This window comes from Callithrix jacchus, chromosome 16 (genome assembly GCF_049354715.1).
Source record: "Callithrix jacchus isolate 240 chromosome 16, calJac240_pri, whole genome shotgun sequence".
NCBI lineage: Eukaryota > Metazoa > Chordata > Mammalia > Primates > Cebidae > Callithrix > Callithrix jacchus.
This window is the reverse complement of record NC_133517.1, coordinates 19,146,340-19,169,631: the sequence shown is the minus strand read 5'-3', so window position 1 is coordinate 19,169,631 and position 23,292 is coordinate 19,146,340. Positions and strand designations below refer to the sequence as shown.

At 37.6% G+C, this 23,292-nt stretch overlaps 1 protein-coding gene across 6 annotated transcripts in view; it reads right to left on the bottom strand.

The window, feature by feature from the left end:
- The window catches only part of YTHDF3 (YTH N6-methyladenosine RNA binding protein F3), a 43,906-nt gene that overhangs the window by 4,958 nt on the left and 15,656 nt on the right, over positions 1–23,292 (bottom strand). For all 6 annotated transcript variants that reach the window (XM_078352524.1, XM_017965367.4, XM_002758942.5 and 3 more), the window contains one exon: positions 20,809–22,407. In XM_078352524.1, the coding sequence (XP_078208650.1) occupies positions 20,809–22,407 (1,599 nt within the window). The remainder of the gene's footprint in view (positions 1–20,808; positions 22,408–23,292) is intronic.

Sequence of the window (23,292 nt, the reverse complement as noted above, 5' to 3'; positions counted from 1 at the left end):
CATTCTCCCCATAAAATAACTGACCAAAACCTAAGAGAAATTTCTCAACTCCATGAAGAGTCCTAAGAACTACAGGAAAAAAAAAAAATGAACTCTTTTTAAGGATAAGTTGGACAAAGACTGGTTTAATGCAAGTGAGATGATGATACAACGACGAGGACCATTTGTTATGCTGTTTCAATTTGAATAATCAACTATGCACTGTAACTAAATCACTAACATATATAGATTACATATATAATACAACTATATATATAATGTATAACTTCCAACTCAATGGACAAGGGGAGAATAAAGAAAATGCCCCAAAAGGACAGAAAAGGAAGAATGAGTTTGAAAAATCTAGATTAGAAAACACAAAATAAGATGGTAGAAATGAACATTTATATCATTTACAAATTTAAACTAGGAGTCACAATAAATGCAGAGTCTCAATGAAACCAGGTATCAGTAAGAAAACTTTAAAATCCTGTTATACATGATTTATAAGAAATAAACCTAAAACATAAGGAAACAGAAGTTAAGATTAGTGGAGACACACAACAACACAAAGCAAATGAAAAAACTCATACGGCCATACTAATATCAGACGGTGCACTTAAGTCAAAACCCACTGTTGGAGACAAAATGGTCACCACATGCTGTATAACAGTTTTTGAAAAGCTATAATACTAAACTAAAACTACAATTTTAAATATATTAATAAGTTGTCAAGTACAAGAAGAAGCTGACAAATTTCTAAGACAGCAGAAAAACAACACATTTACACATTAGTAAAAACACAGATTAAGTACATGGAATACAGAAAACTGAGACAAATTATTTCAAGGTACACATCCTACCAAGGTACACAATGAGCAATTATCAAGTGAATTTTAATAAATGTCAAAGAATTAGTATCATACAGATCACATTTTCTGACATAAATTTTAGAAGCAAAACAGGTAACAAGGATAAAGCCAAGTTTGGAAATTCTAAAACATGGTTCTAAAAGTCTCCAAAAACATCATAATGGAAATTTTAAAAAAAATTAAAAAAGAAAAATTAAAAACCTGTGTTTTAGAAGGAAAAAAAGAACAATAGAAAAGTCTCCAAAATGACTGATTTTTTTAAAATGAAGTCTAGATACAAAGACTTATTAATATTATTAGTAAATGAAAATGTTAGCAAGTCAATATGTCAATAAAGCTGAATGGTTAAGACAAAATTAACAACTTTAAGAAGGTGGAATTAGTAAGAAGTGCTTGGATTCAGTATACATTTGAAAGCAAAGCCATCAAGACTTACTAACGGATTAGATAAGGGGTTGGAAAGAATGAGTATCAAGGAGGAGTCCAGAACTTTTGGCCTAAACAACTGAAAAGAGTATTATACCCTCTCCTCTACTAAGATAAAGTTTGGAGCAGGCAAAAAAACATGAGTTACATTAAATTTAGGCAACTAAGGTCAAATAGGCAACTGGATACAGGAGTTTGCAGACAGGAGAAAAATGTCCAGATGGAATACAAATTTCAAAGTCCTCTGTGCATGGTAAAAGTCCATCAACAGAACTCAAGTCCTCTAAAAGTTTATGATCCATTTTCTAAGAACCTCTGCTTTAAGACCCTCCCCCCAAAAAAAAACCCACATTTATATTACCAAGATTGACTGTTCCCGAGAGTGTTACTATTAAAATATTTTAATATAATATCTATGGGCATACTATCAGCTACAGACCACTAAAAATGTGAGACTAACAAATAATGAGCAGCCAGGAGCAGTGGCTCACGCCTGTAATGCCAGCACTTTGAAAGGCCAAGGTGGATAGATCACCTGAGGTCAGGAGTTCAAGACCCACCTGGCGAACATGAGGAAATCCTGTCTTTACTAAAAATACAAAAATCAGCTGGGCATGCTGGCACACACCTGTAATCCCAGCTACTCAGGAGGCTGAAGCAGGAGAATTGCTTGAACCCACAAAGGTGGAGGCTGCAGTGAGCCAAGACTGCACCACTGCACTCCAGTCAGGCAACAGAGCCAAACTCTGTCTCAAAAAAAAACAAGAAAGACAGAAATGATGAGCTATCAGTGATATCACTAACTTTCCATGTTATTATATAATGAGGTATTACACATTTATTACATCATAATTACATGTACCAGTTATTACATAATGAGGTATTACATAGCTAACATTATAATTACATGTACTGGTGTGTTGCTGGAAAGTAACTCAGGGATAAAGGAAACCTGAATCACACACAAATAGCCTTACACCCTGAGAAGGACTAAAGCCCCTAGGTATATAGTCTTAGACACTTCAGACGGATTCTGAAATTTGAGGGCTGAATCTCTTGAGGAAAACTGAGTGGTACAGGGCTTCCTCTCTACCCTGAACTTAGGAAATACACTGGAGACCAAAATAGGATTCTAGAGTGAAGATCAGAATTTGGCATATGGAAATGAGCCCAGAAAGAAGTTTACTGCCAACTCCTGTCTTTTTCACAAAGGTTAACACATGAGCTAAGACTTCCCTTATCTTCAAACTAGGAAAGAGCCTGAAAACGAAGACCTTCTTCAATGTCCTAAGCAGAGCCTACTGCATGCCCTTAACAAGACAAAACAGATAAATGACATATTTTCCTTGTAATCTTCTATAGGTTTATCACCATTAGCAATATTTCAGTAACCAGCTCTGAGCCTAAATGACCCACAAGGGAAAAAGTAACTGTGTATCTAAGGCCACAGCATTCAAAAGAAAAAGAAAAAGAGGCCAGGCGCGGTGGCTCAAGCCTGTAATCCCAGCACTTTGGGAGGCCGAGGCGGGTGGATCTTGAGGTCAAGAGATAGAGACCATCCTGGTCAACATGGTGAAACCTTGTCTCTACTAAAAATACAAAAAAAAAAAAAAATTAGCTGGACATGGTGCGTGCCTGTAATCCCAGCTACTTGGGAGGCTGAGGCAGGAGAATTGCCTGAACCCAGGAGGCAGACGTTGCGGTGAGCTGAGATCGCACCACTGCATTCCAGCTTGGGTAACAAGAGCGAAACTCCGTCTCAAAAAAATAAAAAAAAGAAAAAGAAACACTGAGAACCTAAGTAACAATAAAACAGAAGGCAGTGAACACCCGAAAAAAAAGAAAAAGAGAGAGAGAGAGAGAGAAAGCAATCAGATATATGATATAAAATGCAACAAACACACAAAAAAATTTGTAGCTTAGAATCTTGATTTTCAAATTCAAAAATTCAGTAGATAGATTAAGGGAGAAATGGTCACTGTCTCATTTGTGGAGTAGAATATTAAACCCAAGAAATACCTCACATCACAGAGCAAGAAGAAAGAAACGGAAAGCACAGGCTTTCCGGGCGTGGTGGCTCACGCCTATAATCCAAGCACTTTGTAGGCCAAGGCGGGCTATTCACCTGAGGTTAGGAGTTCAAGACCAGCCTGACCAACATGGTAAAACCCAGTCTTAAAAAGAAAGAAAGAAAGAAAGAAAGAAACGGAAAGCACAAAGAAAAAAAATAAGAACAGAATAGATCTAAGACAAAAATGAATATTCCAAAAGTAGAAAAAACAACAACGGAAGGGTGATAAAAAGAAAATTTCACAGTCTTTGATATTCCTCTGCAGTAAGGCGGGGCTTGATTTCCCTCTCCTGAGTGTAAGCTGCACAGTGCAAGACTTGCCTCTAGGTACAGAGAATACAAAGGGGAAAACAGAACATTTTATGATGGAGAAACATAGCAGACATCACACAAAAGTTAAGATCACTAGTAGTAAGTTATATATGATAAGATGAAGAGGACACATCATTTCTGTGGTATACATCTCAAAAATCCATAATCCCAGTCGAATCAGAAAACATCAGCCAAACCGAAACTGAGGGCTCTCTTACAAAATACGTGACAAGTACTCTTTAAAAATGTAACAGGAAACAAAGCAAGACAGAGAAACTGTAACAGCTTATAGCAGAGTAAGGAAGACATGACAACTAAATGCAATGTTAGTATTCAGCCTAGATCTATACACAGAAAAAGACAGAAAACTGTGAAAATCTGGAAAACTTCTGTAATTTATTTAACAATAATATTGCACCAATGTTCACTTCTTAGTTTAAATAAAGGTATTATGATTATGTGTTAATATTAGAGAAAATGAATAAATATACAGAAATTCTCTGTAATCTCTGAAACATCTGAAGTTTTAAAAAACATCACTAAATTTAGAAAACTACAACTTGTCTACAACTACCAAATAACAAATATCATATTGCTGAAATATGAATATATACGTGTGTATATATTATATAAGGTATTGCTATTTTGTTGGTTGTCCTGCTTATATTTACTGTTTATTAGGATAAAAGTGTTACTGAAATTTCACCCAAAAGTTAAAGGGAATATATCTGACTGCATTATTATTTTTTTTTTTTTTGAGACGGAGTTTCACTCTGTCACCCAGGCTGGAGTGCAGTGGCATGATCTTGGCTCACTGCAACCTCTGCCTCCCCGGTTCAAGCGAATCTCGTGCCTCAAGCCTCTCGAGTAGCTGGAATCACAAGTGCCTGCCACCATGCCCAGCTAATTTTTGTATTTTTAGTAGAGACAGGGTTTCACCATGTTGGCCAGGCTGGTCTTAAACTCCTGACCTAAGGTGATCTGCCCGCCTCAGCCACCCAAAGTGCTGATATTACAGGTATGAGTCACCATGCCCAGCAGACGGCATTTTAAAATTAATAAAAGAAAAAAATGGCCAGGCACAGTGGCTCACGCCTATAATCCTAGCACTTTGGGACGCCGAGGTGGGTGGATCACTTGAGGTCAGGAGTTCAAGACCAGCCTGGCCATCATGGTGAAACCCCATCTTTTAAAAAAAAGAAAAAAAAGTACAGTGTGCATGTTTCAAGAGAAAGACAATGTTCATAAACAAACAATGAAGTGAAAATATCCAATAAATTTAATTATTTAGGAAAATTAATGACTTACCAGGAATGAAATCTGCATAGGTGGCTGATAGGTCTAAAAAAATTCATGCTAAAGAGTAGAACAAGGGCCAGGTGCGGGGTCTCAACCCTGTAATCCCAGCACTTTGGGAGGCCAAGGAAGGTGGCTCACCTAAGGTCAGGAGTTCAAGACCATTCTGACCAACATGGTAAAACCCCTTCTCTACTAAAAGTACAAAAAAATTAGCCAGGCATGGTGGTGGGCGCCTGTAATCCCAGCTACTCAGGAGACTGGGGCAGGAGAATCGCTTGAACCTGGGAGGCAGAGGTTGCAGTGGGCCAAGATCACACCACTGCATTCCAGCCTAGGCAACAAGAAGGAGACTCCATCTCAAAAGAAAAAAGACTAGAACAAGAACAGTAACAGCTAAAACCCCAGCTGCTCAAAAGCCTGCACATATGTCCATCTTTAAAGTGCTATAATACTTAGATAAGCTTCTAGCATGCAGTGTCCCAAGAACAGGATGGATCCTTCAGCATTAAAAAAGCAAAAGAGGCTGGGCGTGGTGGCTCATGCCTGTAATCCCAGCACTTTGGGAGGCCAAGGCAGGTGGATCGAGGTCAAGAGATCAAGACCATCCTGGCCAACACGGTGAAACCCCGTCTCTACTAAAAAATACAAGAATTAGCTGGGTGTGATGGTGAACGCCTGTAGTTCCAGCTATTCGGGAGGCTGAGACAGAAGAATTGCTTGAACCCAGGAGGCGGAGATTGCAGTGAGCCGAGATTGCGCCACCGTACTCCAGTCTGGAGACAGAGCCAGACTCCGTCTCAAAAAAAAAAAAAAAAGCAAAAGACAAAGTTATAAAGGAAACAAACCAATTCTGCACTGTAAAACTAATTTCAAAACTATATAGTCATCAGGGGAAAGAACAATGATTACGTTTTGGGGATGGAGAGGTTTTCTGTGTTTGGAAATCAATACTTCAAATTTCTTAAACTTACATTTACATTTTAATGAGGTTCTAGAATTACAAAATTCTCCAGAGGGGAAATAAACCTCTAAGTAGATTGAGTTCTACAAAATAAAGATCATTTATCTTTGGCGGCTTACTTTATTATTTATCTGTTGAATGAGGGGACACAGTTAAGAAAATAACTTACAGAATCTAAATACATGGTGACACAGGTTTAATAAAATATAAGATGTATGCTGGGGGAAATCTAAGGAAAAATGACCTGATAAAGAGGCTTTAAAAGCCAAGCAAAAGGAATGCATATGTGATTCTATTTGGGATGCCAAACGTTGGGCTCTTTTTGATCAAATAAAAACAATTATTATATTCTAGACTGTCTTTCACATGCAGAATTGTTCACTAATAGCTTGCATAGCCTAGTTCTCTAATTTTAGATTTTTACTATGCTTCTTCTATTCCCTCACATTATTTGTAATTCAGCAGAAAGCATATAAGCGTGTCAAATACAGACAATACTAGCTCTGAATCATCTTTCAATAAATTCAGAGTTTTCTGCCAAGAGACAGAAGTCAATTTCACTCAGAAATTAGAGTGCAATGTAAACTTTGGTGAGGATTCTCTACAATGAAAATGATTAATTCAACATCTGGTAAGTTATATCTATTGAATAGAAACCAACAATAAGTACAATTTTATGCATATGTTACTTATGCTAACTGCTAACAAAATCAAGAAATAGTAAAATAAAGGTTTTACTGGCATTCACATAATTTCCTATGTAACTAAAAACATAATGTAAATCTTTATTTATTTATTTTATTCTAAATACAGAGACAGGGTCTCACTATGTTGGCCATCAAGATCTAGAACTGCTGGCCTCAAGGGATCCTCCCACCTTGCTTTCCCAAAATCATGGGATCACAGGCATGAGTCACCACACCTGGCTGTAAAATCTCTATATAAACACATGTAATGGCTTAGATACTTCTGTTACTTTTTGCAATCCTTGTTTGATTGATGGCTTAGATAGTTCTAAAGTAACTCTTCAACTTATCTAATTTGTATATAAATTCCTTGCTTAAAAAATTTAAAAATGATTCCTCAATACTATCAGACTTTAGCTCCTTGAAGACAGAAACTTTTTTTTTTCTTTTTGAGAGAGTTTCGCTCTTGTTACCCAGGCTGGAGTGCAATGGCGCGATCTCAGTCACAGCAACCTCTACCTCCTGCCTTCAGGCAAGTCTCCTGCCTCAGCCTCCTGAGTAGCTGGGATTTACAGGAGTGCACCACCATGCCCAGCTAATTTTTTGTATTTTTAGTAGAGAAGGGGTTTCACCATGTTGACCAGGATGGTCTCAATCTCTTGACCTCGTGATCCACCCGCCTCGGCCTCCCAAAGTGCTGGGATTACACAGAAATCTTCTTAATGAGCTCTATCCCTTAAGTGTCTAGCATGTTCAAAAATGCCTGCTGAATAAAGATTTCTTCAACTTATGATTTATCTTTCCAACTTTATTTCTTTTTCTGTACTGTCTTCCCTTCTTAAGTTTTAGCTATTTCAGATTATTTCAACATATCACATTACCCTAGGCTCTAAATGCCTGTCTGACTTTATTAGGAAATCCTACATAACATATTATCATTCAAGGCCCATCTTAAAAATTCCACCTGACTCCTTGAAACTCCCAATCAAAATTATATTTGCTAAGGATAAAGGGGAAAAAAATTTTAACTAAATAAGGCTTTAACCTAATTTTTCAGTTTATAAATAAAAATTTGAAGACCTGATAATTATAATAAATACTGCCAGACCACCACAAATTCAAATCAGGTACCATGATTTGATACAACCATATGGTCCACCCATAAAAAGGTTGAAAAGAGTTGTGGCAGGTAGTACCACAATGGTTTCTACATCTAGGTATTCACACTCTTGTAAAATCCCCTCCCAAGTGTAGCCTGGACCCAATGAGTAGACTCGCTTCTAATTAACAGAATTCAGCAGGGGTTCAATCCCCAGTATCTAAAATAACAAAAGAGAAAAATGAAAGAAATTAAAAAATTAAAAATAAATTTAAAAATTAAAATTAAAAGAAAGAAAACTTTTTGGTTTTTTAAAAATCAGCAGAGGCAAACAGGATGTCACTTCTGTAATTAAGTTACAAAAGACTGTGACTTCTGTCCCGCTAGCTGTTGCCTCTTCAGCTTACTCTATTGCCCTCTCAGCGTGCTCTCTTTAATGAAGCAAGCCTCCTGTGGGAAAGTCCCATGTGGCAAGGAACACTGGCATACAGCTAACAGGACCCAAGGCTCTTAGTCCAACAACCCTTGAGAAACTGAATTCTGCCAAAAATCACATGAGTATTGAAGCAGATCCTTCACCAGCAAAGTATCTACAATGAGACCTCAAGCCCAGCCTTGACTGCAGCCTTGTGAGAGACCCTAAAAGCTGAGGACCCAGAAAAGCTGTGTCCAGATTTCTGACACGCAAAAACTGTAAACTGTATGTTGTTTTGGAGAAATTTGTTAGGCAGTCAGTTATAAGTAACTATGAGAGCAATTCACAACAGACCAAACACTATCCCTACTACAGAGAATGGAACTGGAACATCCTTCCCTAACTTCAACAATATTCACTGTATGAGTAGGGTAAAATATCCAACAGATTTTTATAGATTTAAAAAAAGTCAGTTAAGCACCTCAAATGCCCCTTATGGAAGAACAGGGTCATTAGAAGTGCTTAACTTTCTTTAGTAGTTGCAGCTCTCTTTTCATGAAATAATGTTTTCTTCCTTGGACATACATATTTTAAATTAAGAAATTACATGTCAAGTTTAAAATAAACTACTAAACAGAAATAATTAAATAATTTAAATTACTCTGGAAACAAGAAATTTCATATCCACCTAAAGTTAAATATATATGCTACTTATGTTATTGCGTATTTGCAGAAGAAAAAATAAAACAGCTGACCCTTTAACAACATTGGCTTGAACTGCAGGAGTCCACTTATAATTTGGATTATTTCAACCAAAGATATAAGAAATGCAGTTTTCAAGGGATATAAAACCTGCCTATATGGAGTGAGGGATGATTGGCAGAACTTGAGTACGTGCAGATTTTGTATTCATGGGGGTCCTCGAACAATCCCCTGTATATACCAAGAAATAATTGTAAATAAAATTCTGTCCAATTTAATGATGACTTCACAATTATAGAAAGGAAGAAGTATCTCCCAAAGATTTATGATTAAAGATAAACTACTGATAGTTGATCCACTAAAAACTCATAAAATTCCTTATTCCTAGCATTGAAACATAACTATTAATAGTCTGAGAAAAACCTAAAAACAAATCAATATATAATGCTAACTGAAGCACCCCCTTTCCATTCTGACTCATAAAAAAATATCAAGTTGAGAATAGAGTAATACTGCAGTAAAAACTCAATCTTGACTATTCAAAATACCACTCAATATTTTTATCATGGAATTATTTACTTAAATATGTTACATAAAACTTTAGTTATAATCCCAGCACTTTGGGAGGCCAAGGCAGGTGGATCACGAGGTCAAGAGATCAAGACCATCCTGGTCAACATGGTGAAACCCCATCTCTACTAAAAATACAAAAATTAGCTGGGCATGGTGACACATGCCTGTAGTCCCAGCTACTCAGGAGGCTGAGGCAGGAGAATTGCTTAAACTCAGGAGGTGGAGGTTGCAGTGAGCCAAGATTGAGCCATTGCACTCCAGCCTGAGTAACAAGAGCGAAACTCTGTCTCAAAAAAAAGACTTTATTGTATCAAATGTGTAACATCCTGGGCCCAAAAGTACTTTCTAGAAAAACATTCTTCAAATTTTACAGTGATCAAAGGAAAAGTAGATTTTATATACTAAATTTGTTTCTGTTAATTATAATCAACTTTTTCAGCAACAGAGAACTATAACCATAGAAAAATTTACCAAAGGGTAACAGAATAGACTTCAACCCACATTACTAAAAACAAATACAGAACTGCCAGGGAAATGCTTGCTGTTGCCACCGGTATAATTATTTTTGAAGTAATTTCCTCTATGTTTACATAAAGTTGAGACTCTGAGATAGACCTTCATAATAAATGAAGTTATTCTAAATATGAAAAAATTGTATCATGCACTAAAATTAAAAACTGCATCAGGCACGAAAACTTGGTCTTTGGAAATGCCCAGCCTGGCTGGGTATGATGGTTCACGCCCATAACCCCAGTACTCTGGAAGGCCTATATGGGTGGATCACCTAAGTCAGGAGGTCTGAGACCAGCCTGGCCAACATGGTGAAACCCCATCTCTGCTAAAAAAACAAACATCAGCCAGGCGTGGTGGCACACACCTGCAGTCCCAGCCACTCAGGAGGCTAAGGCACGAGAATTGTTTGAACCTGGAAGGTGGAGACTGCAGTGAGCTGAGATCACACCACTGTATTCCAGCCTGGGCCAGTGATACTCTGTTATCAAAAAAATAAAAATAAAAAAAAAAAAGAAAGAAATGCCCAACTATGTAACAGCATAAATAACTAAAATACATAGAAAATTCTAGAATTCTAGAGATTTTATTCCAATTATGCCTTGCTTATTTATGCCTAAAAACTGTAGGGCTCCATCTCTTTCTAGGGAAGTAGACAAATGCCACGATATTTCAAAGTTTATTTCAATGTTAAAGGCAAGTGAAAACATTATTCCTATGTGGAATTAAAACAGCAACTGAACCAAAAATAGTCTCAGATTATGTTTCCTGATTAATGAAGATTTACAAGAATGAAGGAATATAGGGAAATTTAAATGACTCGCATTTCCTAAAACAATAAAAAAATTTCAAAGGAAAGAATTACCTCAATAGTCTAAAGTAGATTCTACTGCTATGCAGATTCTTTAAATTTATACTAGACAAATATACTCAGGATTTTTATTAGTGCTTATTCTTTTCCCTTCTATTTTCAGATCCTCTGAGGGGTTGCTATTATAAATTTAAATAGCATACTAATACAAGAATTGCTTATCAATTTAGATGCTATCAATTCCCACTGTAGATGAATAATTTATCATACCACAGTGAATATGGTATATCCCACTTCTCTTCCCCTCTCCCATACTAGAAGCCACATTATTTTTAATTATTCCAGTGGCTGCACTCATGATTTTCAATAATATGCTTACGGTACTCTTCCTTGATGTATCTTTAAACAATTATGGTATGTCAGAAAGATTAAAAAGTAAGTGATTTACTCTTCCTTAAGCCTCTTCTTCTCATTCCCTCTCATAACATTCTGTTCTAAATAGAATTCAATCTTTCATATCCTACTGTCCATTTCTACAAATGAAGAAAATCAACAGACAGTATTTTATATAACTTCAATGATCAACTAACACAGCAATTACACTACAAAGAAGGAAAAATCCTACAGACATTCATACTTTGCAAATGAAATCCTTTTTTTTTTTTTTAAAGAAATGGGGTCTCGCTATGTTGCCCAGGCTGGAGTGCAGTGCCTATTCACAGGTGTGATCCCACTACCAATCAGCACGGGAGTTTTGATCTGCTCCACTTCCAAACTGGGCCTGTTCACCCCTCGTTAGGCAACCTGGTGTTCCCCCACTCCCAGAGGTCACCATATTGATGCTGAACTTAGTGCGGACACGCAATTAGTGTAGCGCACTATAGCCCAGAACTCCTGGGCTCAAGCGATCCTTCCACCTCAGTCTCCCTACTATCTGGGACTACAAGCACCTGCCACTGTGCCCAGTGGGAAGAGATTTCTTCAAAGCATTTACACATTTGACAAATGTCTACTTAAAACCTATTGTGTGCCAAGCATTCTTCTAGGTGATAAGGATTCAGCAGAGAACAAAGCTAATCCTGCTCTCAGAGGTTATGTTACGATATGACAAAGACTATCTAGAAATTTTTATTTCTTTTTAGCTTCTTTCAATTCTCCAAAGTCAGTGGTGCCCAACCAAGGGCCCACTTTGTTTGTGGCTTGAAGGACCATAATGCCAATTAAGTAGGCAGGGTGACACTGCCAAAAGTTCGGATTCTCTACAAACAATGTCAACCTGTGGGACACAAAATGCACATAGGGTCCCTGCTGAGAGATATTTGTTCTAATATAACCAGGTGCTAGGGGGTGTTGTTTCTTCTTGAATTCTTTTTCATTCTGCTGAAACACTTTAAGTATGGTTTTCATGAAGAGCATGTGGCTAAGCTCTTTTAAGTCTAAATTTCTTTTACTCCCCCCCTCCTCCAACCCACCTCACTGATATAATTAAACACTCATCTTTACAGGTAAAATTACATACGCCACTCCTCTCCACCCTCCTCAACCCAAAAATAAGATTTTAAATTTGAATGACTGATTCTCCTTTCTTTGTAGGTAATTTGTCTTTTACTCAGAAAGCTTTTAAGATTTTCTCTTTATCCTATTTTTTGTTTTGTTTTGTTTTGAGATGGAGTCTCACTCTGTTGCCCAGGCTGCAGTGCAGTGGTGCAATCTCGGCTCACTGCAATTTCACCTCCTAGGTTCAAGCAATTCTCCTGCCTCAGCCAACTGAGTGGCTGTGATTACAGGCTCCTGCCAGCACACCTGGCTAATTTTCATATTTTTAGTAGAGATGGGATTTCACCATGTTGGCCAGGCTGGTATCGAACTCCTGACTTCAAGTGATCTGCCCACCTCGGCCTCCCAAAATGCTGGGATTACAGGCATGAGCCACCACGCAGGGCCTTTAATTTTCTTGAGACAGCCTTATGTTACCCAAGTTGTAGTGCAGTGGCACAGTCACAGCTTACTGCAGCCTCCACATCTCAGCCTCCCAAGTAGCTGGGAATACTGACACTGCCACCACTTGGTTAACTTTTAAATTTTTTGAAAGAGCCAGGTGTGGTGACTCATGCCTGTAATCCCAGAACCTTGGGAGGCCAAGGCAGGCAGATCACTTGAGTCTGTAAGTTCTAGACCAACCAGGGCAACACGGCAAAACCCTGTCTCTACTAAAAATAGAAAAAAAATTAGGTGTGTATGGTGACGCATACCCATAGTCACAGGTACTTGGGAGACTGAGGTGGAAGAATCACCTGATCTTGGGAAGTCAAGGCTGCAGTGAATTATGACCGCACCACTGCACTCCAGCCTGGACAATGGGAGTGACACCCTGTCGTGTGCATGCACATATACACACAAATTTGTAAATACAGGGTCTCATTATGTTGCCCAGGCTAGCCTTCTGGGCTCATGCAATCCTCCTGCCTTGGCCTCCCCAAAGTGCTGGGATTACAGCCCATTCCATCTGAAAACATTTATCTGTTTTTATTAAACATTTCTCCTTTTGATTAGTTTCCTGTATTCTTTTAACACTCTTTTAGAGAAATACTAGAGCACCTCTCTTTCTATCAATTTTTCCCGTTCTATATTTACATCTCTATTGCTGCACATTCGAAATTTTTCTCTAATCTGAAGTTTCAGATCATCAACTGGATCTAAAGCATGCCATTTTATTAATCTGGTTACTCAGATTTTAAAAGTCTGATAATTATGTTTCTAATTTCTAAAAACACTTTCTGGTTTTCTGTTCTCTTTACACAGGAATCCTTCCTAACGATACATTATTACAATTTTGCTTTATATTTTTAATTATCTTCCATTCCCTAAATTTCTACTTCTTTTAATGCGCTTGAACTGGTTATTCATTCATCAAGCTTGATTTTACTCAAATATATTAAGATTATGTTTTCAAATGTAATACAAATACTAATTAGCATGGATTTCTCCTAAAATTTGAAGCTTCACCAATACCCTTTACTCTAAAATAGAGGGCTTGACATTCCAAGTTTTATATAAGCAGAGAGGATATGACAGGTTGGCTCCTCCACAGGAAGAGTCTTGCTGGCTGGCAAAGCAAGCTGAGGAACTCCTCTTGCCAAAATAATCAGTCAATAAAAAATATCTAGCAATGACAAGAGATGAAATTAGCTTTTTTAAGTCCTTATTTGTTATCATAATCAGGCTCAACAATTTAAAGAAAAACATGAACATAGAAAGGAAATGAAAGAAAGATACAGTAACTATAGACATCAATGTAAATTTTAGTTAAAATATCCCCCAAACTTGGGGAAGGCAGGTTAGTATAACCCTTCTAAACTTATTATTATTCAAACTTGTTGTAACCAAGTTAGATCCTTTACCTGATCCTAGACTGGATTCTCTCTTTTTTTTTTTTTTCTTTTTTTGAGACAGAGTTTCGCTGTTGTTACCTAGACTGGAGTGCAATGGCACGATCTCGGCTCACCACAACCTCCACCTCCTGGGTTCAAGCAATTCTGCCTCAGCCTCCCGAGTAGCTGGGACTACGCACCACCATGCCCAGCTAATTTTTCTATTTTTAGTAGAGACAAGGCTTCACCTTGTTGACCAGGATGGTCTCGATCTCTTGACCTGGTGACCCACCCGCCTCAGCTTCCCAAAGTGCTGGAATTACAGGTGTGAGCCACCACACCCAGCCTTCTCCAAAAAGTTTATTTACAACCAAAAAGACGAAGCAAAAGTGTAGTTACCAATACTAATGATGAACATTTGAACTGTTGCCATTTTTTTTTTTTTTTTTTTTTTTTGCTAACTACTGATTGCTCCTAACATTTTTATACATGTTTTCTGGGTGTTTGGGAAGTTTCTATTAGATAGGTATTCCAGAAAAGAACTGCTGGATTATAAGGTAAATGTATGTTCAACTTTACAGGAAAATACAAAACTGCTTCTTGAAGTGACTTTATCAATTTCTACTCGCATTTGCAACTGTGTAAGAAGTCTTGTTGATCTATAATCTTTCTAATACTTGATACTGTCAAACTTCTTAATTTTGCTAAATGGATATAAAATATTCTCAAAGTAGTCCTGACTCGTATTCCCCCATTTTTAGAAAGCCTTTATATTCTTATTAGCTACATGTTTTTTCTCCCATTAAATGCCTATTCTTATCTTTGACTATTTTTCTATTAGGTTACCTTTTCTTAAATTAATTCACAGGAATTCTATATATATATATTTTTTAAATATATTCACTTATTTTAGAGATGAGTTCTCACTGTGCTACTCAGGCTGGTCTCAAACTCCTGGGCTGAAGCAATCCTGCCTCAGCCTCGTGAGCAGCTGTGAATACAGGCATGCACCACCACACCAGCTTACCTACTCTTGACAGGGATCTTTAGTCGGTTATGTTCAAATTTTTTTTAGTCTTTTAAAAAACATGGCTTCTTCTGTTTTTGTTTGTTTGTTTTTTGTTGTTGTTGTTTTGACCAAGTCTAGCTCTGTCACCCAGGCTGGAGTGCAGCGATGCAATCTTAGCTCACTGCAATGTACACATCCAGGGTTGAAGCAATTCTCCTGCCTCAGCTTCCCAAGTAGCTGAGACTACAGGTACGCACCACCACACCTGGCTAATTTTTGTGTTTTTAGTAGAGACAGTTTCACCATATTGGCCAGGCTGGTATCAAATTCCTGACCTTAAGTGATCTGGGTCTCCCTAAATGTTGGGATTACAGACGTGAGCCACCACACCCAGCCAGGCCTCTTAATCTTTCTTTAAAGCATCTTTTGATAAACAGATTTTAATCTAACCAAATTTACCAATCTCTTAAAATTAGTGCTGCCTGTGTCTTGTTTAAGAAACCCAACCTTTACCCAAGGTCTCCAAGATATGTACCTGGGGATACAGCACATCCACATATCAGAAGCTTTGAGAAATTTCAGCTAAATACATGACAGACGAGTCTATATTAAAACCGGACACTAACAATGACTTGCAAATACTTTCATTAAAAAAAAAAAAAATAGAGGCATAAGTAGTAAAAAAAAAAAAAAAAAAAAAAAAATCCTAGCAAAATACCACTAATTTGTTCTTTTCAATGAAATCAAGAAGGACCTAGAATAGACAGGCAGCACATCCTCCCTTCATCACTGAAATGACAGAAGTATTTGAAAGCACTTATGCTGGGAAGCCCAAATGCAAGCACAAGTGTATCAAAGAGAAAATCTACAAAAGAAAACTCCACAAATTCTGCCTGTACAAGGGCTAAAAGCACAAAGAAGAAATTGGACAAAAACACATGGTACCATATACACCAACCAGCTAACAAGCAAGGAAAACTGGTTCCTAACATAGCGGTTTCAAACTTAAGAATTTCTTAAGTCAAATGCCTAGCACAACTCATTCATTATACTGGCTTTCCCTTTAAAATCTCCGCAGGCTGGTGAATCACTTAACTGGTAAAATCAACTTACAGCATTATTCTCCCATCTCCACATTTGCAGAGGAATGGGTATAAGCAACTAGCACCCAGTAATGAAAGAAATGGGGTGAGGGAGGGTAAAAGTAGCCATTTTGAAGCAAATAACTGAACTGAACAATCCTCTTCCTGGTTCAATGACTAAATGGAGAAAGCCCAAAGAGAGTACTGAAGCCTCCCCTCAACCACAAAAGAGATAAAATTATGAGTTCAGATGAGTGGCTGCCAGGGCTTAAACATGGGGAAAGGATGGAAAAATAAAAGCCTAGTATGTAAAGGAGGGTTTTGGGGATGATGAAACTGTTCTGTATCCTAACTGACATGGTGGTTACACAAATCTACATGTTAAAATTCATAGAGCTGTACACACCTCAAAAATGAATTTTACTGTATGATTTAAAAATATACATATTTTAAGTATACACAAATTCTTATAGGAGCCTTATTTACATTACCCCCAAATGGAAAACACCCCAAGTATTCTTCAAATGATTAATGGAATAAACACAGTGGTCCATCCACGAAATAAAAAACTAACTAGTAATAAAAAGGAACAAAAAGTTGAGCTATATGATATAGATTTGCAAAGATACCACACTGAGTAAAAGAAACAAGTCTTAAAAGATGATATAGTACATAATTCCAATTATGACAATATGGAAAATGTCGCATAGGGACAAAGAACCAATCCGTGGTTCAGTAATAAGAGGGAGAGAGAGGGCTTGTCTAAAAACAGGTCAAAGAAATTTTTTTTTTGAAACAGAGTTTCGCTGTTGTTACCCAAACTGGAGTGCAATGACACGATCTCAGCTCATCACAATGTCTGCCTTCTGGATTCAAGCAATTCTCCTGCCTCACCCTCCTGAGTAGCTGGGATTACAGGCATGCGCCACCATGCCCAGCTAATTTTTGAATTTTTGGTAGAGACGGGGTTTCGCCTTGTTGACCAGGATGGTCTCAATCTCTTGACCTCGTGATCCACCTGCCTCGGCCTCCCCAAGTGCTGGGATTATAGGCGTGAGCCACCGCACCCAGCCAAGGTCAAGGAAATTTACAATTTTATTATATGTAATTTTTTAGAAGAAAAAAATATAAAAGTACGTTTCTAAAAATAATAAGTACAAAAAGCAGACATAAGTTTTAAACACAGCCCTTTGTGCATAATAAAATTAAGATGAACTCTAGGATCAAGAGATTCCATTAAGAAAACCGAGTTAAGAGGGAGAGCTGAATGTGCTAACAGAACAAATACTATCAATGAAGAATGCAAAACCTCACAAATCACAGACATGCACATGAAAAATAAGAAAGGACAAAAATTCAAATCATCCAAATGAAGAGAAAAAGAATCAAGAACCAACAGCACTCAAAGACAAAGATTCAACATTATTTGTTGACATTAATAGAAAAAAGTGGCCTACAGACAATGAATTAAAGAAAACAATATTCATATTGTACATGTTTCACATTTACATTCATAATGTAAAAACCAAGAAAAATCTTTTGTGCACACACCACAAAAACAGCTATTTACAAACAAAAAACATAGGCTGGCCTCAGACTTTTCCATAATATAAACATACAACTATAGAGCAAACCTATTTACAGTACTTGAAGTGAAAAGGCTGTTGATTAGAAAGAATTCTATACCCAGCTAAATGGTTATTTACATATTCTGACCAAAGACATTTTATGGATCCGAAAGGCCAATAACAGTCAAATAAGATTCAAAATAGAGCTGTCAAAGGTGTGGTAGGCATTAAAAAGGATGGCAGCAATCTGACAAAAGAAAAATTTCAGCCAAATTAAATTTAAAGGAGATTAATTGAGCAATGAATGTGATTCACAAATCAAAGAGCCAGCCAGAGTAGGCTCTGACACTCCAGTGTAGCCCTGTGGTGAAAAATTTATGGACAGAAAAAGGAAAGTGATGGGCAGAAAAAGGAAAGTGATGTACAGAAAACGGAAGTGAGGTAAACAGCTAGACTGCTTACAGGTTGGCATTTGCCTTATTTGAATAGCTGGCTACATTTGATTCAGCCAAAACTTGGTGATTGGCACACAAGAATAGGTTATGGTCTGTTTACATCTCTACTTGTTACAGTTCGCCATGTACAGAGAAACCTTTAGGCTGGACCTTAAGGAAGCAGCTTTAGGACAAACTTGATTTAACAAAACAATAAAAGCGTAAAATTGAAGTTTAAATCACTGTTGCGTATATGGCTACAATATACATCATAATATAGCTACAATATATACCTGTCATTAAAAAGTTTCTGAAACAGCTACATAATATTACATACCAAATACATTGTAACAAAACAAGGATTAAATTTTCAGGTTGGGAAGGGAAAAAGAAGACATACAAGACTAGTGGTGGATGTAAGAAAAGTTGGTATTTCCTTGCCATGTATCTTTTCTCCTAGGTAATCTCATCCCACTTCCATGCTGTTAACTGTTTAAGAACAAAAGGCCCCCAAATCTGTGACTCCCACATCTAACTGCCTAATCAGAGATTTTGCTGCCTATATTTCTAAAAGGTATCTTAAAATCATACAACCCAAAAATGAAGTCTTAACTTGCATCCCATCTTTCATGCCCCAATTCATTCCTCCTGATGTGCTATTTGTAATGGCAGTTACAATATGACCACTTACATGACTGCTAAACTGAAAAATTCAGTAGCTACTTTTGATCCCATTTCTCTTATTTCCCACATTTAAGTCGGAGAAAACACAATTTAGCAACCCATCTAAAAAGTTCCAGCAGAGCCTTAAAGTCATTTGTACTAATTTCTCCAAAGCAAAGTTTCTAACAATTCAACACAGCAATCACTCGCACCAGAATCACCTGAGGTGTTTCTATTTTAAAAAATACACTACAAGGTCCTTTATCAAATATGTCAAGGGATGGGTCTCAACAGTCTGCAATTTCAATAAACACCCCAACTAATACTTATGTGCCTTAAGGTTTGGAAATTACTGCTCTAAGGTCATTATTCCAACACCTTCCTCCCCCGCCCCCGCTCCCACCTCAGGAATGTTGAGGCACTTCTCTGCTGCACACAACCAAGACGACAAGATACTTAGCTTCACACACAGAAACAAATCACTGATATTTTACATACAAAGAGTTAAATTACCTCTTTATCTTAATGTCTACATAGGAACAAGCATTCCATAAGAACATCTTTTCCATAGTAACAAGCATTATTTATTGGAGGAGCTTCTAACTTTACTAAATTAGAACTACTAAGTTTCAAAACAAATTTAAATGTATCCCCTATGGAAAAGCCCATACATTTTTCTCTTTCTACCTAATATAGGACCCCAATTTTATGTTACAGTTTGGAACAGAAAACAGTTCCCACTCGGCCTTATTCTCATGGCTCCTGTGATCAAAGTCTGGCCAATATTAGGGGAGCTGATCCCCATATGGGCCACTCAATAGGATATTTTTTAAAAATAAAAAGAAAAAAAACTCTGGCCAATATAATGGAAAGATAATCAGCATGTTTTACTTCAGGAATATCTTCCTCAGTCTTACAAAGGGTATATAACAGAATTAGGAATCAAATTCTGCAGAGCCTAAATTTTGTACAAGTGCTTAAATATAAAAATATTTGAAGAGTTTGTTTTAAAAAATCTATTTTATTTCTCACAGACACATTTGAGTAAGACTTTATTTAAAAGTTGTTTCATTCAGCAGATCACTTTCCTGAGTAATATATAAAAAAAAAAAGTTGTTTAAGCTAGGTGCAGTGGCTCATGTCTGTAATACTAACATTTTGGGAGGTTGAGGGGTGGGGACAGATCCCTTGAGCTCAGAGCTCAGGAGACCAGCCTGGGCAACATGGCAAAACCCCCATCTACAAAAAAATACAAAAATTAGCTGGGTGTGGATCGCTTGAGTCCAGGAGAACAAGGCTGCAGTGAGTCATGTTCACAACATTACACGACAGCCTGGGCAAGAGAGACCCTGTCTCAAAAAAATAAGATATAAAATAAATAAAAATTGTTTCAAGTGCCAGGTTCAGTGGCACACGTCTGTAGTCCCAGCTACTTGGGAGTCTGAAGCAGGCGGATTGCTCAGGGCTCAGAATTTGAGGCTGTATGCCATGACTGCACCTGTGAATAGCCACTGCATTCCAGCCTGAGCAACACAGCACAATGTCATCTAAAAAAAAAGTTGTTTGGTTCAAACTCTAAACACATTTTCTCCTATGTTAGTATGATTAATAATATTGATTAGAGCCGCTGGTTAGCTCATAAAGTCTGTTTAATTACAAATGCCAAAATTCATTCAGCATCGATAAACATCGAGGCCCAATGGCCTTTATCATCTAGGGAGTATGAAGAATGAGCAAGAGGCAAATTCAGTTTAAGAGTTACCCTGGGGAAGGAAAGCAGAAATGGTTCATATATGGCACACACAGACACCTTCCAGTGTGTTTGTAGGGTTGTTTCTTAAGTAGTTGGTTTCTTTCACAGAATGTTCTTAAACTCAGAATACTAAGAGGCATTAAGAGAATACCCATCCATGCACCCCACCAGCAATACAAGGACCCCAAACAGAACAATTACTATATTCTTACCCTACGCATGGCTTCCTCCTCTTCTTGACGCTTTTCGTAATGTGCAAAGTCATCAAAGATTGAGGTGGTATGCTTGAAAGTAGCAATTATTTTAAGCACTTGCTTAGCTTTTTCTAGGGGTACCTCTTGAGTGTCCCTTGAATTGGTAACCGGTTTGTTGTCATTATTTTCTAAGCGAATATGCCGTAATTGGTTATTGGGAACATCTTTGACAAAGATCCATTTAACTTCAAATTTGCCCTTCCACTTATCCTGAGACCAGACACCAGCATATGCATTATAGTCCACAACAGACTTCATTTCAGCCACTCCACAAAAATGTCCACTGCCATTCACACTGAAGAGTAAATAGAGTGGGCCTTTCCCATTCAGGGAACGGTAAGCTGCATCCAAACGCTTATTACCATGCTCAGTACTACACCAAATAGAGTATTTAATGGAACGATGTATGTCATCCTCAGAGTAGCTTTTAATTATAAACACACGTCCATTCTTCAGATTCCAATCAAAGTCTTTGGGATTATAGTTGTTTATGGCCTTTAGCTTTTCCAGCACAGGATGCACTTCTACACTAGAAGGTGAAGCACTGACGGGTACAACACCTAAACCAAAGTTTTCACTGCCTGCTCCATTGTTCTGGTTGAAGCCCGCTCCCCTGTTCCGAGGAGCTACCCAGCGATTCTGCAGCTGCTGCTGTTGAGGCTGCACTTGGTGAGGCTGGGCCTGTGGCTGAGGTCCTTGTTGCTGCTGTGGTTGTGGTGGTTGAGGCTGCTGTTGAGGCAGTTGGCTTTGCACCAATGGTGGTGGTTGAATTAATGGCTGAGGCTGCTGGATTATAGTTTGAGGAGGCAGAACTGGTTGGGTTGGTGGAGCCTTTACCACTGACCCTTTTTCATCCCAAGTTCCAATATTCATGTTGTGTTTTATAGGAGGTGGTGGAACAGCAGAACCCCCAATTCCCACATTGCCCTTGGGTTTAAGTTTCGGTTGAGGTTTGGCAGGCTTTCTGGCAATCGCAGCCCAGGAGGTTGGTTTAGGTGCTGCACTACTAACTGGGGGCACACTATTGGCTGCAATGCTAGTCATACCACTGCTGCTCAAAGCTGTACCTACAGTTTTTGTCACTGCAGCTGTCAAGTCACCACCAATTTTCAGTCCAGTCATGCCTTGCTCAATACTGCTAATGCCAGGCACCTTACTCAAAGTATCATTGCCAAATCCAGCCTGTCCATCAGTAATAGCTCTCCCAAGAGAACTAGGTGGATAGCCATAACTGCTACTATAAGCAGAACTTTGTGTTGATTGTCCCTGAGATCCACTTGTCCCCCATGTAGAGAAATCAGCATTACCAGGAAAAAAGTTAAATCCATGTTGACCAAGAAATGGAGGGGTATTTCCTAATGCCCCAGGTTGACTAAACACACCATCAGGTATATAGTGATGTTCTCCATTACTCATTTGTCCATAGGTTGTCAGATATGGCATAGGCTGGTCTCCAGCCGTGGACCACGCTGCTTCCCCAAGAGAATATGGAAATCCAATGGATGGAGCATAGTAACTAGGCATGTATGGATCTGACATTGGTGGATAGCTGTTACTCTGCAAAACAAAATATCATAATCAGTAGCGAAATGTCCTCTTAAGAGGGCAAAAAAAGACATCTGAAAGACTGAAATCAAAAAGTGATAAGTAAATGAAAAAAAAGATGTACCAATTTTAGATTAAAAAAATTAAAATTTCAAATTTGATTTTATCAACAGAAAAATTTGCTGATGAGTATTCACATCTTTAAATATTTCTTACAAAATAAACTATAGGGCTTTTTTCAGGGATGAGAGTAGGGGTATGAGTATTATTTTTGTTTGAAGAGCCAGGTCCTCTGGCACAATTTAAAAATACTGTAATTTCTACAGAAGGCTAATATATAAACTCTGTGAACACAAAATTGCCATTTACACAGTCTGCTGTACTTTAACCAATCAATGTATTCAATCACTTACATGCAAGGATTAAATAAACTAGAAAACTTTGTCAAATAACAGAGGAATTAAATTGCAGCTTATCTATATGATAGGGCCAGTTCAGCCATTAGATTTTGTACTTCCATTAAGGAAAAAGTGGAGAAATGCTCACATTCTGAGAAGATTCAAGATGTCTATAGCATGATCCAAATTTCTTTCTGTTTTGCTTTGCCTTGTTCATTTCAAAAAAGAAATAAAACAAATTCCTTATCATAGTTTCTTATTGGTGGAATAACAGACATGTTTTTTCCTTATACTCACCTTTCCCCCAAATTTGACACAACAAACCTATATTACAGACATTTTTTTAATTGATAGTTCATGTAAATTTTCCACAATTATTGCAATTAAATCAAGCTTCATTATAGCCATCATTTAGTGAAGTGCCAAAAATCAAGGCACCAAATTTTATTAAAGAAAAAGAAAGCTCAAATTTGTTACTAGACAATATAAAAATAGAATA